This window comes from Desmodus rotundus, chromosome 12 (assembly GCF_022682495.2).
Source record: "Desmodus rotundus isolate HL8 chromosome 12, HLdesRot8A.1, whole genome shotgun sequence".
NCBI lineage: Eukaryota > Metazoa > Chordata > Mammalia > Chiroptera > Phyllostomidae > Desmodus > Desmodus rotundus.
The window spans coordinates 86,975,824-86,991,603 of NC_071398.1; the positions used below are offsets into that span (position 1 = coordinate 86,975,824).

At 40.9% G+C, this 15,780-nt stretch overlaps 1 protein-coding gene across 2 annotated transcripts in view; it reads left to right on the forward strand.

Annotated features, from left to right (window-relative positions):
- Window positions 1-7,197: 7,197 nt before the first annotated feature.
- The window catches only part of CENPF (centromere protein F), a 52,922-nt gene continuing 44,339 nt past the window's right edge, over window positions 7,198-15,780 (forward strand). For both annotated transcript variants that reach the window (XM_053915925.1, XM_053915924.1), the window contains exons 1-3: window positions 7,198-7,332; window positions 10,086-10,255; window positions 11,248-11,444. In XM_053915925.1, coding sequence (XP_053771900.1) covers window positions 10,094-10,255; window positions 11,248-11,444 — 359 coding nt within the window. In that variant the 5' untranslated portion in view covers window positions 7,198-7,332; window positions 10,086-10,093. The remainder of the gene's footprint in view (window positions 7,333-10,085; window positions 10,256-11,247; window positions 11,445-15,780) is intronic.

Genomic DNA, 15,780 nt, shown 5'->3' on the forward strand with positions numbered 1-15,780 from the left:
TAATATAAGCAGAATAACTATTGTTGGTACAGATGAATATACATTATTCAGTTTCTTAGCTTTATGTTGGCTAGTGCTCTGTTACTGAGATATTTCTGAAGAATTAGTTTTTCAATATGGTCTTATTATATATATATTTTTTCATAGATTCACCACGGTCTTTTTCCCCTGACTCTTCTCTGTAGCCCACAGTATTTTCAATGGAGAAACTGAGCTTCAGGTGGTGAGGCTCATGGTAAGCTCAGAACAAACTCTGCTCCGTGGAGGAGATTCTCCATTCTATTCTTTTTATATTGAAATGTGTAAATGTTTAGCTAAGACATTTTCACAGATGCCTCCATTCAGAGTAAACTTTTTAAACAAATATATTTATAAGACAAAACTTGCCTGTAAGTTGTTTTTATTCTTTAAAATATTTTGTATAATTTAGATGCTTCAAAATTGTTAGCTTTTGCAGTTTTATTCCATCTTGGGACAGAATATATATTTATGACATAAAAACAAGGTGGCCCATCACAACATTATTCCACAAGTCAGGATATTCCATGGCACAATAGCAGAATTTCATAATCAAGTCATAAATTTATTAAGTTCTCAATGTGTAATTTGTTCGATTATTTCCTTGATTTTATAGGATACATTTCTATATCTCCCCATTTCCAAATTTCGTTTTTATTAACTGCAATTCTATGAAAGCATCATAGAACATTTCTGCTCTATAGATTTAGTGAGAAATGTAGTGATAAGAGTTAGAATGTATGCAGAATTTGATCTTCATAAGAAAAATAATTTTATCTTCAATGTTAATTTTTTAAACTGAATTTATGACACCATTTACAAGAAGGTCAGGTGAACTAGTTTTTTACTTGGAGTTTTTGAACTTTGTAAAAAAGAATTGAACAATTTTTTGCAATTAAGTTTTCATTTGAAGCATCTGTTGACACATCAAAAAGGAGTCAGTCAGCTGTCAGCAGAGTTCTGTTAATTAAACCAAACCCATTAACAGCTATTGCTTCATATTTCATACTTGTTCATGAAAGTCTTAAAGTAGTGTCTAAGATTTAAAGTAAATTCTGTGGCCTCTGTGGTATATTTATGATCGGCAGTTTTCATTACAATGGGTAAATAGTAAATGTTGGCAAAGATTTTATGTACATTATATATTCATCATCAACTTTATTGAGAAACTAAAATTGTGTACTTAATTTTCACTAAACATGCATTTTTGTTTTGTTTTGTTCTGTTTTGGTTCTTGAGTTAATTGCTGCTGGGAGGGTTCATTGCAAAATCTTTTTTAAAATTTAATATGTATCATTTTTTCCATTACCATTTACTCCCCTTATACCCTCTTCCCTTCAGCAATCATCACACTGTTGTCCATAAGCCTGAGTCCTTTCTCCCATTTGCTCATTCTCTCCGTCCCCTAAGCTCCCCCTACCCCACTGGCATCTGCTCTCCATCTCTGAGCCTGTCTCTGTTTTCCTCATTAGTTCAGTTTATTCATTAGATTCCACATAGGAGTGAAATCATGTTATTTGTCTTTCTCTGACTGGCTTATTTCACATAGCATAATGTTCTCCAGTTCCATCCATACTGTCACAAAGGGTACAATTTTCTTCTTTTTTATGGCCAAGTAGTATTCCATTGTGTAAATGTCCCACAGTTGTTTTCTCCACTCATCTACTGATGGACACTTGGGCTGCTTCCATATCTTGGTGACTGTAAATAACACTGAAATGAATACAGGGGTGCTTATGTTCTTTTGGATTAGTGTTTTGGGTTCCTGTGAATAATTCCCAGAAGTGGGATTGCTGGGTCAAAAGGTAGGTCCATTTTTAATTTCTTAGGATCTCTCCATACTGCTTTCCACAGTGGCTGCATCAATCTGCACTCCCACCAACAGTGCAGAAAAGTTCCCCTTTCTCCACATCCTCACCAGCACTTGTTTTTTGATTTATTGATGATGGCCATTCTGACAGGTGTGAGGCGATATCTCGTTGTGGATTTAATTTGCATCTCTCTGATGATTAGTGACATTGAGCATCTTTTCATGTATCTATTGGCCATCTGTATGTCCTCTTTGGAGAAGTTTGTATTCAGGTCCTTTGCCCATTTTTGAATTGGTTTGTTTGGTTTTTTGATGTTGACTTTTGTACGTACTTTATAAATTTTGGATATTAACCCCTTATCAGATGTATGGGTGAATATGTTCTCCCATTCCGTGGGTTGTCTTTTTATTTTGTTGATGTTTTCCTTTGCCGTGCAAAAAATTTTTAGTTTGATGTAGCATATTCTTTATGAAAATCATACATAATAAACAATAAAGTAAATAAATAGTTGTAGATTTGTAACATCTAGGATATAAGACGACCAGTTTAGCAGGAACGTTGGCACCACTCTATATGAGCTCTGTGGCAGGCATGCTGAATGCCCACCTCCCACATTTATTTCACATTCACCACACTTGTTACTTCCCAAATCTCACAGTGGTCTCACTGACTGGCATGTGGCAGCCCAATGGCCAATGGCACCGCCCCAGGCTGGACTAAGGCACAACTGACTCTTACCCCAGAGGGCCACTAGGGGCAGCAGTTAACAAACACCTCTCCCACTCCTCCTGGGACCAGAAGGTAGCTGCCCACACGCACCTGGGTGCAGCCACACTTTATCAGCCAGCCTCCTGTATGCTGTCCTCAAAGTGGAGGAGTTTGTTTCCTGTGTCACGAACCGTTTTGAAATAGTGAGAGGGGTTATCGCTGATTTAACCACTTGTATCACGTCTCTGCTCACTGTAGCCGTAGCTCACCCATGACTAGAGAAGACCATGGTAGGAGGGGGAAGTACAAAGTGATCTACCAAACCCATCTTAGGCTATTTTAATACAACTATTAGTAATAATATTCTGTTAAAAGCAGCCCCAGCAACAACAACAACTCTGGGAAACATTAAAGCAGATGATAGCAGGACAACAGAAGTAAAGTAGGAAGTCTGTTCACCGTATCAGTTGACACAGGGGGGCTTCACCAATGGATTTCTGTACTCCCCCCAACCCTTTACATCAGAACTAGGCATGGGCTCAAATTTTTCACTGTAGAAAAGCTTTCTGTAATATTCTTAGGGACACTCAATTTTATTCTTGCTTTAGGGAATTTCTTCAGCTTTTATTCCACAGTGTGAAACACCTGATCACAGAGGTTGGGAGCATCACTCACTTCACTTCGTGGTTAACCTGACCCCTGGAACAAGGCTGTTACTGACAATGAGCTGGAGACCAGTGGAACTTGGCCACGTCATAATAATGCTGTCATCTCCCGGAGCAAGCTTGTGTTGCAGGTTGGGGGATTTACTTGTGGCTATATATTGTCATTTTGGAAACTTGGACCTGTACCAGCCACTTGCTTTTTTTGAGCATCAGGTTTCTAGTGATGGAATAGAAAATATCACCAACATTGATTTCAGTATTGGGGAAGAAATAATCACCAGGTAAGCATTTTGTTTTCTAAGAAATCCTACTGAAATTATAAAATTATAGAAATGATTACACTTTATTCATAAAAATTACTATTGCAAGAATGTATAAGAATATCTTTTGAATTTTCTATAAGGTAATTGATTCCAGAATTATGGGGTTTTATCTGTTTAAACTGTTTTCTTTATTTGCATTTGTTTTGTTTTGTTTTGCCACTAACTTGTATGAATTTTTGGAAATATCTTAATCTCATTGACCTCAGCTACAAAATTTAGATTTTAGTCGAGCAGATGTCCAATGTTCACTCTAGTTTCCCAAATTCATCTTTTATAACTTTCTTGAATGTTTGGAATTTCTTATCACGTGCATGTCATTATTTTCTTATTTGGTTAATAAGAAAGATTATTTAAGCATTAGGTTAATGGGCCATTATCTTTTTTGTTGTTTTCCTCTACTTTAAACAAGCAAATGTTACTTTAAAAAGAAAGTAAACAAAAACATTAGATACATTGAGGGAAGAGAGAGGGAGACAGAAAAGAGAACGTAGTCAGTCAGAGTAGATGGGACAGTAGTAACTTTTAAAGATTTTCCTAGGCATAGGGAACCACCTAGTGGTGGGAATAGAAACAGCTTTTGAAAAGTTTCGGATCCTTTTTCTTGTGGGTTCCTGCCACTGAGTATGTCCATGTGGTTGGAACCAATTTACTTAAAATGTACCAAGATGTTAAATATTTATTTTTTGTAATCAACTTTACTTAAATCATCCCAATATGTTGAATATGTAATATTTACTCCCACACCTTTGTTTCCTAGAGACATAAAATTCCTTAATATGAAGCTTTGTAATTCTTGTCCCAAAGAATGTGTTAAGTTCATGGTTTCTTTAGTCAAAAGAAGTCCAGACATGCACAGAACAAGACTGAAAGCATGACCCTTGTCCAGCAGAGACCCCTGATCTAACACCACTGGTACCAGGCAAATCCATTGTAATGACACTTCTAATATCACAGATGAGCTAGCTGAGGTTCTATCTACAGAGCAGAAGCTTTTGATACATTTGGCAGAACAAGCTGCATTTTTCACTTGCTGAAAATAACAAATCCTATGTATACGAAACCTTCCGTTTAGTTTGGGCTCTCCCCAAGCAGAAATGAGAGAAAGACTTGCATGGAAGTTTATCTGGTTGATGATTCCAGGAAGCCAGGAGGGGAGAAGGGACGGTGCGACAAGGAGGGAGGAGAAGCCAGTAGAAGCATGTTGCAGTAGGGGCCGGGGCTCTGATTCTTCCGGGATCTCTCAGGATCGCCCAGGTGAAACATGCAACCCCAGGCATTTATTTATCCCCTAGTTCCTGACCCCATTCACTGGAGATGGGCCCTGGAACTTATCATTGTCTTCAAAGGTCCTGGCTGTTCTTGTGCACTGGCTTAGCAGGTCCCTCAGCTTCAGAGAAAGTCCTAGAAGAGAGAACTGGAGAGACCCATGGCTTGGACTTGAGGTGGAAGGAGTCTGAGGCCACACAGAATTATCCACCTACCACAGCTGTGGCTGCAGTCAAGGTGGGCCAAGGGGAAGCCATAGAAGAACTTGTTATATACCACATCTTCCCCTCCTCAGAACCACTTGTCCTCGTATTAAGTTCACTGTCAATGTACCTTCAATGTGGTGGCCACACTCTCTGAAAAAAGACTTTCTACAGGAGAGTAGTGGAAGAAGAACCTCTGGTCCCTGCTGACCAACTGGTCCTCAAGACCTGACTCATATATTCCTCAATTCTCTGCTCTACCACCCATTCTAGATTCCCTCATCCTTGGCCAGTATCAGCTGGTCTAACTTATTTTCCTGGTTCTGGAAGCAAAGAGCAATGACTTGTAGGCAGAAAGTAGAGATGGTGGATGAGCTGTCCAGAGAGAGTAGATTGGCTCATTGAGGCAGTGGATTGAAAGAGAAGGGCAGAGAGCCAAAAATGGACTCTCAAAATACATTTACATTGGGCTGGATAAGACTCACCCCCTTCAGTCCCTAAAAGAAAACAACAAGACAGAATCCTCGGGGGAAGATAGGGGCAGGGGGAGGGAACTATACAATTGAAGTGCAGAAATATCACAGAAGTCGCTGGAATAGTGTCCATCCCATGATCCCCTTGTTCAAGGCGTGAATGTATTCCTTCAGTGTTTCACATAGGGCATGACATGGGTCTTGGCTACAGTGGCTATAACTGCTAAACAAAGGAATGTGTGAGTAAATGTAAATGTCTCATTCAAACCTTGAAATTTCTCTATTACACGTCTTTCTCTTTCTCTTTTTCTCAGGCAGCTAATAAATAGTTGAATAATTCCCCTGGGAAGCAATGGAATTATAATTGGTGTTGGAGACACAGTTTGGTTCAAATCCCAGAATGACCACATACTAGACTGACCATGACAGCGTCCAATAAAAGTCTTTTTCCCCTACCTGCTCCCTCCCCTTTCCTTTGGAATTCAAGTATATCCGAGAACAAGGCTTTCCTCCAGGTGGTAGTTTTACCTCCCGAGATGGTCTTATTTTTAAATTACTATGTGCACAGTATAGGGAGTTACTAATTCACAAGGATGAATTAAAACAGGGTTTACTCTACAGGAATGTTTGAGCATGGTGGCAGAGCCAGGCATAGATATAAAAATAATGTGTAAGCATTATATTTCTAGGATGTAATTGTTTCTAAGAGGTGGGTAATAGGGAGGTTTTCCTAAGAAAGTGGCATTTGAACTGGGCTCTGAAGGAGCAGAATTTCAGTGAGAGGAAAGAGCAGAATTTCAGTGGGAGGCAAGGTGCTCACAGTATAAGGAGAGGTTTACATAACGTGGGAAATCTACTGAAGAACGACAGCATTAGAGATCCAATAATGTAACAATTCATTGTTTTGCTTCTGCCTTTAGAAGCTTCTTTCAAGTTGCATAAGGAAATAAAACAAGTGCACAGACACACACAAAACAGTAGTCTTCAGAAAAGGAGAGATCACATTGTTTTGGAGATTCTTCTGGCCACAAACTCCTCCTGTGGAATCCCAGCTAACACGTGTCCCGAATCACTCGTTCGAATTAGATCAATAGGGGTTCTTAGCGACAGCAGAGGGGGCGGGGTTCAAAAAAGGAAAAAAAAGAAAATGATCAATAAAAGGACAGGACTTAAGAGGTCCTGCATGTTCAATATCATGCAGGTTCAATATCATGCAGGTTCAATATCATGTAGGTTCAATATCAAATTACATAGCTTCTATGTGCCCTAGTTAACTTTTAAATAAAATAAGACTTACATGAAATAATCGTTAAGAATGACCCTGGATGAAGAATGCATGGCAAGCATAGCACCAAGTATCTATGCCCTAAATTATATATTTCATAAATAAGTGGAAATGTATGCGCAGTATTAAGTGTTTTCACCAGAGAGCACTCTCCCACTGGCTGCAGGCGCTAGACCACACCCTCCTAATCAGAGGCCCCGCAGCCCCAGTTTTTGCGGAAAAAGTGTTCAAAACTTCCTCCAATAAAAGCACACAGTCTCCGCCCCAGCCCCGCCCCCCCAACAACAACAAAAAATCATTGAAGTTGAGCGTGAGCACCTCGTGGTAAGTGCTTGATTTTTAATTTCATTTGAAATGACCAATCAAAGGCGGCAGCGCGAGTGCGCGGAAACGGATTGGCCCACCGTTGCTTATAGCAACCACCGTAGGTTTGGAAGCGGCGTTCGTGGAGAGCGGAAACCAGCGCGAGGAAAACGGGTGGGGGCCGTGGATAGTTTGAGTTAGTGAAGGGGCTCCAAGTCTCGGAGTCTGCACCGGAGTCCGACCGTTTGAGGGGTGTGTTTCGTTTTGGACTGGCAAGGTGAGCGTTCTGCGTGGGTCCCGCTGCCGCGGCGGGCGTTGGGGAGACGCTGGCTTTGTGCGGGAGGATACTGGCACGGGATGCCTGTGGGATTGCGCTCCTGGACCGCCCCCTCCCACCTGACCCGACTGTGGAATCCGGTCCCGGGAAAGCTGTGCTACAGCCTGTCCCGAGACCGTGCTCGCGCTAGTGTCCCGAGACCCTGCAGGGTCAGGAACTCGCACCTTGGGGGTCCGTTTCCAGGTTGGGAAGGTCAGAGAATTGGAGATCAGCAGCTATTTCCCTCACCAGGAACCAGTGGCTCCTATTGGATTTGTGGACTTGGGTCCTTCTGTCCTTGGAGGAGATGCCAGCTTGGGTTTTGGTCTGGGCGGCGGCGGGATGGTGTGCTTATTATTGTTAGTCACGAGAGCATTTCTCTGTTGCCTTTCCCTTTATTTCTTTGGGCGCACTTGTGCGCCTGTGTCTGCTCTATTAGGAGGACCGCAGGAATAGATGAGCCGAGTCCTATCCGTGAGTGTGTTCTAGAGGAGCGGGCAGTTTTCATTCTCAGGCTCAGCCTTGGCACTGTAGGCGGGAACTCGGGTTTCTTGGTGGAGATGGGGGATTCCGGTGGAGGGAAAGCGTGAAAACGGGCCTGCAGTGCCGGGGGGGTCAGACGAGTCACACGTCACACAAGAGCTTCCTCGGGCACTTGACGGGGTTGGGTGATTCAGGCGTGAAGAGTGTTCTCACTGTATCCGGGATAGAAAGAGCATTTAATGGAAAGGACGGAAGTCCTGTAATTCCTCTTTGCGGGAACCTTAACCTCCAGGGCTTTTCTTCACCACGCCCCCGTGCCCCGCCCCATCCTTTGTCCTTACATCTTACTTTTTAGGTTTATACATTTTTTAACTCTTTTTCCCCAGTGGCTCCATACAGATTCTTGATGCAATAATCAGTCGAAGTCTGCTGTAATCAAAATTAGCTTGGGTCTAGTAATTGCTTTAAACACTTCTTTATAGCTGTGTCCTTGATTTGAAATAGAAAAGCATCCTACTTGCCAGTCTTCCTTGCCAATTTCACAAGCTCATCTCTGCATCTGTCTAAATCGCTCCTTTTTATATTTCCTTGGCTAGAGCGTCTTGATGTAATAATTTCCGTGACTGGCAGAATTGTTGAGGTCAGTTCCAGTGTGTGCCTCTGGGGTGCACACGGTCATCCCGGAAGGAGCAAGCTGCGGGTAGATTGGCATAGACAGAGCAGTCTATTGGGACGGTGCAAATCGCCTCCTGTTGGAGGAGAGGCATGAGGCGCCCTTCAGGAGTTTTTGGGGGCAAATGGGAGTGGAGTTTAAGGTGTTGTGTTCAAAGAACTGCCATCTGGGAGCAAAAAAAATTAAACCAGAGAAAACGCAGCTTTCCAAAGCTTGATAAACAAATTGTTTTCCTAGACCTTTGTTTCTCTCTCTTAATAATTGAAAATCTTTTTTATTATTCTTAGTACTTTCATCTACTATTAGTTGTGCTGATAACAAATTTCACTGATAAAGTTGATTGAAACAAACCGCTAAAAGGTTGTGGACTTCATTCTCACCCCCACTGCCAAAATAACTGGAAAATGAGTGCTCTTTTTGCACTTAAGTGCTAAAGGCTAATGAATGAAGAACAGTTGCTTTGCTTTTTTTCCCAGCTGATAAACGACCTAAGATGTTGCTGAGGAGGAGGTACATCATTTACCTCTTGGTACCATAGGTTGAAATAGAGAAATGGAAAAGCGTTCTGATGCTTTAGGACACAGGTGGCAAATACAAGGCCCGAGGGCCAAATCTGGCCCTCCACCTTGTTTTATCCGGCCCGGCACCTTGTTGCTACCCAGCGCTGATCTCTTGCTTAACTGTTAAAGAGTAGTTACATGTACACAATCCTAAAATTACATTCGGTCCTTTGAAGGCAACTGCGAGGCTGATGTGGCCCCCGGCGAAAATGATTTTGACACCCCTGCTTTAGGAAGTTGCCGCCATAATTGTCCCCCATTGTGAAAATGAGGAAACCAAGGCACAGAGCAGTTGAATCGCAGGCCCAAGGTCCCAGATCCTGTAGGTCCCTGAGCTGGGGTTTCAATCACAGAGGACATGTGCCTGTTTCCTGGTCAAGGTCGGTGTGGAGAGGGACTTTACTGCATTTTGCAGTGATTTTAGTACTAATTATAGTAATAGCTTTCTTCACTCTGGAAATTAATTCAACAAATGAGAGCTACTGGAAGGTGAGGCAGCTCTTGTGTCACGAGAGACTGTGAGCAGGAGATATGACCAGCTTGTGGATGTCCCAGAGGAAGAGCAACAAAAAGGCAGTGGGAATTAAGGACGTGAAGGGGGGAAAGAAGAGGATTTACAAACTAGCTTCTGTATTTTATCTGTTTATAGGGTTTATTTCACCCAAAACCTCATGGCAAAATAGTCATATTTTGTATAATGGACACAAATTGATCAATAGCGAGCAGGTAGCCCCTCTAAAAATGGGGGAAGTAAGAAAAACAGAAAGCAAGAGCATATGATATATGTCACAGTCGGAGTTATTGGTAGTCACCGTTCAGAGGATGGGAAGACAGATGTTATGCATGCTTCGTTATGGTTTGAAATAGGGAGTTTTCAAACTTGATTTTAACAGCGGTTCTGTAGACTGAGACTTTTAAGCGTCCTTGCACTCCAGTAAGACTAACAATTTGGTTATTTTTTTCACTTTATTTACAAATGTTTGAATGACAAATAAAAGAGAGCAAAATGAGCTGGGTGGTGGAAGAATGGAAAGAAGGCCTGCCCACCAGAGCTCTTCAGAAAATTCAAGAGCTCGAAGGACAGCTGGAGAAGCTGAAGAAAGAACGGCAGCAAAGGCAGTTTCAACTGGAGACTCTGGAGGCCGTGCTGCAAAAGCAAAAACAGAAGGTAGCCCTGAAAAGCCGGGGTTCCCAACGGTCCACTCATTCTTTGTGTGAATCGTTTCTCCTTGGCCTGTTCGATTTTGGGAAAAATGGTTTTGCTATCCTTAGGTGGTAACAAGCTGTCTCCTTTTCTGATTCTTTTTTAAAAAGTAGATTTTATTTATTTATTTGTAGAGAGAAGGGAAGGGAGGAAGAAAGAGAGGGAGAAAAACATTGATGTGAGAGATAAACATAGATGGGTTGTCTCTTGTATGTGCCCTGACCAGGGACCGAACCCACAAGCCAGGCACGTACCCTGGCCAGGAATTGAACCTGTGACATTTTGCTTTGCAGGACAATGCCCAACCAACTGAGCCACACTGGTCAGGGTCTTTTTTGAGACATTTAATTTCATTTACCTTGTTTTTTCATCCCTGTCCTCCTTTCTGCTGACCTGCTAGTATTGAAGGGGGACAGTATAGAACACTTGGTGGCTGTCACTTTTTGAGAGTGGGCTTTTCACTTTGATATTCCCAGACCTCATCTCTTCAGCACTAGGAAAGGAAAACTTCAACAGTGCTTCTTTCTCACCTGTTCATGAGCCAGCACAGTAGTGATACAGTCACTGCTTCTGAAAGGTCCTTGCTAGTGGGAGGATTTTCCAGTTCCTTACCCTTACTGGCTCTAGCAGTCCAACTTGAAAATGAGCTGCTAAGGGAGATTTACAGGGCTTACTTTTAGTTTTATTTATTAATTCTTGAAAGCATATTGAAGCCTCTCTTTCTATGATGGGTACGTGTAAGCCTGAGCAAAGATAACAATATCTTTGTAGAATTTTCTCTCTAGAGACTTTAAAGTGAGGTCCTAGAAATATTTGCATTCACCAGGCATTGATATCTGGGTCATTACAGCCCTCTCTCAGAAAATCAGTTGTCCATGTTAAGCTCAGTTTTACAAATAATACCTGGTAAATTCACGAAGTAAGAGAACTCTTTCCTTTTGAACAACCCCCACAAGGCTGAAAATGAAAAAACGGAGGCCGCAAACCTAAAGAAAGAGAATCAAGGCTTGGTGGAAATATGTGAAAACCTGGAGAAGGCTAAGCAGAAGATTTCTCACGACCTTCAAGTCAAGGAGGCACAAGTGAATTTGCAAGAAGGACAACTGAGTTCAACCAGAAAACAAATAGAGAAACTGGAACAGGAACTTAAGAGGTAATTTTGTGAATGGTGTTTATATGGATATGTGGGTGTATATTCATGAGACACATTTATCTTTTCCTTGAATGATATAATTATTATATATTGTGGTATTTTTTTGCAGGGGAAAAAACAATGATCTAAGGAAATTTGCTTCTTATATACTTGAGTCCTATGATTCCTCAGTGCTATACGGATTCGTTGAATGGTTGCTCACTTCATTCATTCATTCTCTCTATGTTTATTAAGTGTCATGAGCCAGCTCTGTGCTACTGTGTGATACAATAGTAAATAATACCGAAACTGTCCTCCACCCAGTTGAGGTTGGAGACAAGGAAGAAAGTTCTAGTGGGACCCGTCTATGGGGCTGTATGATTTCTTTTTTCTTTTTTTCTTTAGCATTCGGGATGTAAACGCTGAAAAGGTAAACAGGAAGATTGATTTAGGATTGTTTTTGGCCAGGGTAATGGGACAGAAGACATGGAATGATTGAGGATATTGGGAAGGGAGTGATTAAAGTCCTGGGCGGTGGCATCTGAACTGAAAAGGGAAGGAGGGAAGCAAAGTCAAGAAGAGGGATTTCCATCTGAGAGGGAGCTTAAGCATTGCTTAGTTAATTTGTCATTTTAAGTGTTATATTTAAGGAATAAAAAAGTGCTTATTACTACTTTTCCATTTACAAAACCCGAGAGGCATTATCAAAATAAATTTATTGAGGCCTAAAGACTGCTAGTTTATGAAGGGTGTCTTCCTGTTCTAATAGTGGAATTTTGTCAAAATAACCAGAATGTTAGAAGTTAAAAGCAAGAAGTACTTTAGGAAATTGTTCCATTGTTGAGTCTGCAAGTGCACACCCATAAATTTGAAAAAGAATACTTTAAATAACAGTAGACTTACAGAAACATCTGTTAACATCTTATATAACCCAAGTACAATGACCAAAACAGAAATAAACATTGATTCAGTGCTGCTAACTACAGACTAGAGTAGGATTTGAATAGTTTTTCCAGTAATGTCTTTTTTCTGTTCCAGGATCTGACCCAGGATTCTACACTGCATTTAGTTGATGCTTTCTTAGGCTCAGAGATCTTTTTCTTACTTTGTTTCCTATCCGTGTAGGAAGGTGGCTATCTGTGAATTGAAAATTAGGAATCAACTTGTATCTCGTTGAGTTTTTTGTTTTCTTGTTAATTGTCTGCCCTGCCAAATTTCATGAGAACAGGGATCTTGTCTCTCTTGTTTGTCACTGAATCCTCAGCAGCTGGCAATTGTAGGTCCTCAAATATTTCTTGAATGAATGAATGAAAGATAAGTCATTCATTTTGAAAAATAGGTGGTAGGGAAGTAGGATGCTCACCTCAGTATACTGGAATATTCATTTCTTTGGAAAGCATGTTTATACACTTCAGAGTGTAACAACTATTAAGAGTATAGTTTTCTTAAGTATAAAAACTCTTAAAGAGTATAAAAACAAAACCACAAAAACTGTTGAGTATAGTTCTCAAATTATCGCTGATAACCTTCCAGTGCAGAGCACGAGCTTCTTTTCTCCATCAATAGCCACTGATTACGTTTCAGGAACATCTCAACCAAATTCAGTTGGACCATTTGAAAGGTTGATCAAAAACTGTTGATTTTGGCAACTTCATGTAGTTAAACCTAGTAGAAAACTGCTTCTTTTAGTCCTTCTTGGTTGTAGTGGTTTGTATCCTTGTCCCTAAGAGAAAGGAGAAACAAATGTTTATAAAAAAAATAATAGCAGTATATACTTTTATTTATCATTTGAAATAATAATAAGCTGTTTAATAATAATTTTAAAATAAAATAATAATTTTATTTTTTTAATGAAAAATAGAGAAAGTGGGGGGTAAGAGCTGAATTTTGAGATGGAAAAGAAACATTGATTATGCAAGACTCTTCAAAATTCATTTGCAAGACTTCTGGCCAAGATGGAGGCGTATGTAGATACACTTTTCCTCCTTGCACAAACAAAAGAAGGACAACAACAAATTTAAAAACAAAAACCAACCCAAACTGCAGAAAATAGAAGTCCAACAACCAAGGAGTTCAAGAAGAAACATTCATCCATACAGGTGGGAGGGACAGAGATGAGCAGCTGGCTGGAGAGGACACATGGCAAGATGGCAGCTAGAGGACGGGACTTGGGGGGTGATGCAGTGGCTGGCAGTCCCACATTTGCATCCAGATAAACTGGGAGGAACAACTGGGGAGCCAGACAACCCAGAGTTCCAGCACAGGAAAAGAAAGCCTCAAAACCTATAGATGTAAAAATCTGTAGAGGTTGTGCTGACAGGAGAAACTTCCAGCCTTACAGGAGAGTTGGGTGTAGAGGCCCTCAGGTTCCTAGAATGTACATAAACCCACCAACCCGGGAAGCAGCACCAGAAAGGCCCAATTTGATTGTGGGTAGCGGGGAAGTGACTGAAAACTGGCAGAGAGCGGAGCAAGCAGCGCTGTTCCCTCTCCGACCCCTCCCCTCCATACAGCATCACAACGCAGCAACAGGGGTTGCCTCACCCTGGGGAACACATAAGGCTCCACTTCTTAACGTAACAGGTGCTCTAAGACAAAAAAATAGGGCCCAGGTGAAAGAACAGATGAAAACTTCAGAAACAGAACTAAGTGATGAATAGATAGCCAACCTATCAGATGCAGAGTTCAAAACACCAGTAATGAGGATGCTCACAGAAATGGTGGAGTATGGTTGCAAAATAGAGGAAGAAGTGAAGGCTATGCAAAGTGAAATAAAGAAAAATATACTGGGAACCAACAGTGAAGGGAAAGAAACTGGGACTCAAATCAACTATTTGGAGCAGAAGGAAGAGATAAACATTCAACCAGAACAGAATGAAGAAACAAGAATTCAAAAAAATAAGGAGAGGCTTAGGAAACTCTGGGACAACTTTAACCATTCCAACATCTGAATCATAGGGGTGCCAGAGGAGAAGAGGAAGAGCAAGAAATTGAAAACTTATTTGAAAATATAATGAAGGAGAACTTCCCCAATCTGGCAAAAGAAATAGTCTTCTAGGAAGTCCAGGAAGCTCAGAGTCCCAAAGAAGTTGGACCCAAGGAAGCACACACCAAGGCACATCATAATTGTATTACCTAAGATTAAAGATAAGGAGAGAATCTTTTTTAAAAAAATATTTTATTTATTTATTTTTAGAGAGGGGGAGGGAGAAAAAGAGGGAGAGAAACATCAGTGTGTGGTTGCCTCTCATGTACCCGCTTCTGGTGGACCTGCCCTGCAACCCAGGCATGTGCCCAAGACTGGGAATTGAACCAGTAACCCTTTGGTTTACAGGCCAGCATTCAATCCACTGAGCTACACCAGCCAGTGAAGAAGAGAATCTTAAAAGCAGCAAGAGAAAAGGACACAGTTACCTACAAAGGAGTGCCTGTAAGACTGTCAGCTGATTTCTCAAAAGAAACATTACAGGAAAGAAGGAGCTGTAAAGAAGTATTCCAAGTCATGAAAGGCAAGGACCTACATCCAAGATTGCTCTATCCAGCAAAACTATCATTTTGAATGGAAGGGAAGATAAAGTGCTTCTCAGATAAGGTCAAGTTAAAGGAGCTTATCATCACCCAACCATTACCATATGGAATATTAAAGGGATTTATCTAAGAAAAAGAAGATCAAAAATACGAACAGTAAAATGACAACAAACTCACAACTATCAACAACTGAACCTAAAAAAGAACAAAAACAAAAATGAACTAAGCAAACAACTAGATCAGGAACAGAATCACAGAAATGGAGATCACATGGAGGGGTATCCATGGGAAGGGGGTGGGGGGAGAATAGGGCGAAAAGTACAGGGAATAAAAAGCGTAAATGGTAGATATGAAATAGACAGCAGGAGGTTAAGAATAGTATAGGAAACATAGAAGTCAAAGAACCTAGATGTATGGCCCATGGACGTGAACTAAGGTGGGGGGATGCAGGTGGGAAGGGGTGCAGGGCGGAGGGGAATAAAGGTGGGAAAAAATGGGACAACTGTTATAGCATAATCAATAAAATATGATTAAAAGAAAAACAAAATCAAATTCACCTGTAGAATGACAGTTTCAGCTGCTGCCCACAGGTGGCTGTTGCGCCCTTGAAATGTGGCCAGTGCAAACTGAGATGTGCACCAAATTCTGAAGAGTTAGTAAGGAGCAAATACAAAACGTTTTATTCATTACAAGTTGAAATGATGGTATTTTGATGACTTTGAATTAAATATTAAGGTGAAATTCACATGTCTCTTGTTACTTTTTTCATGTTAATAGAACATTTTTATTGGATAGTACTGTTATCTACTATGAGCTCGAATATGATGCT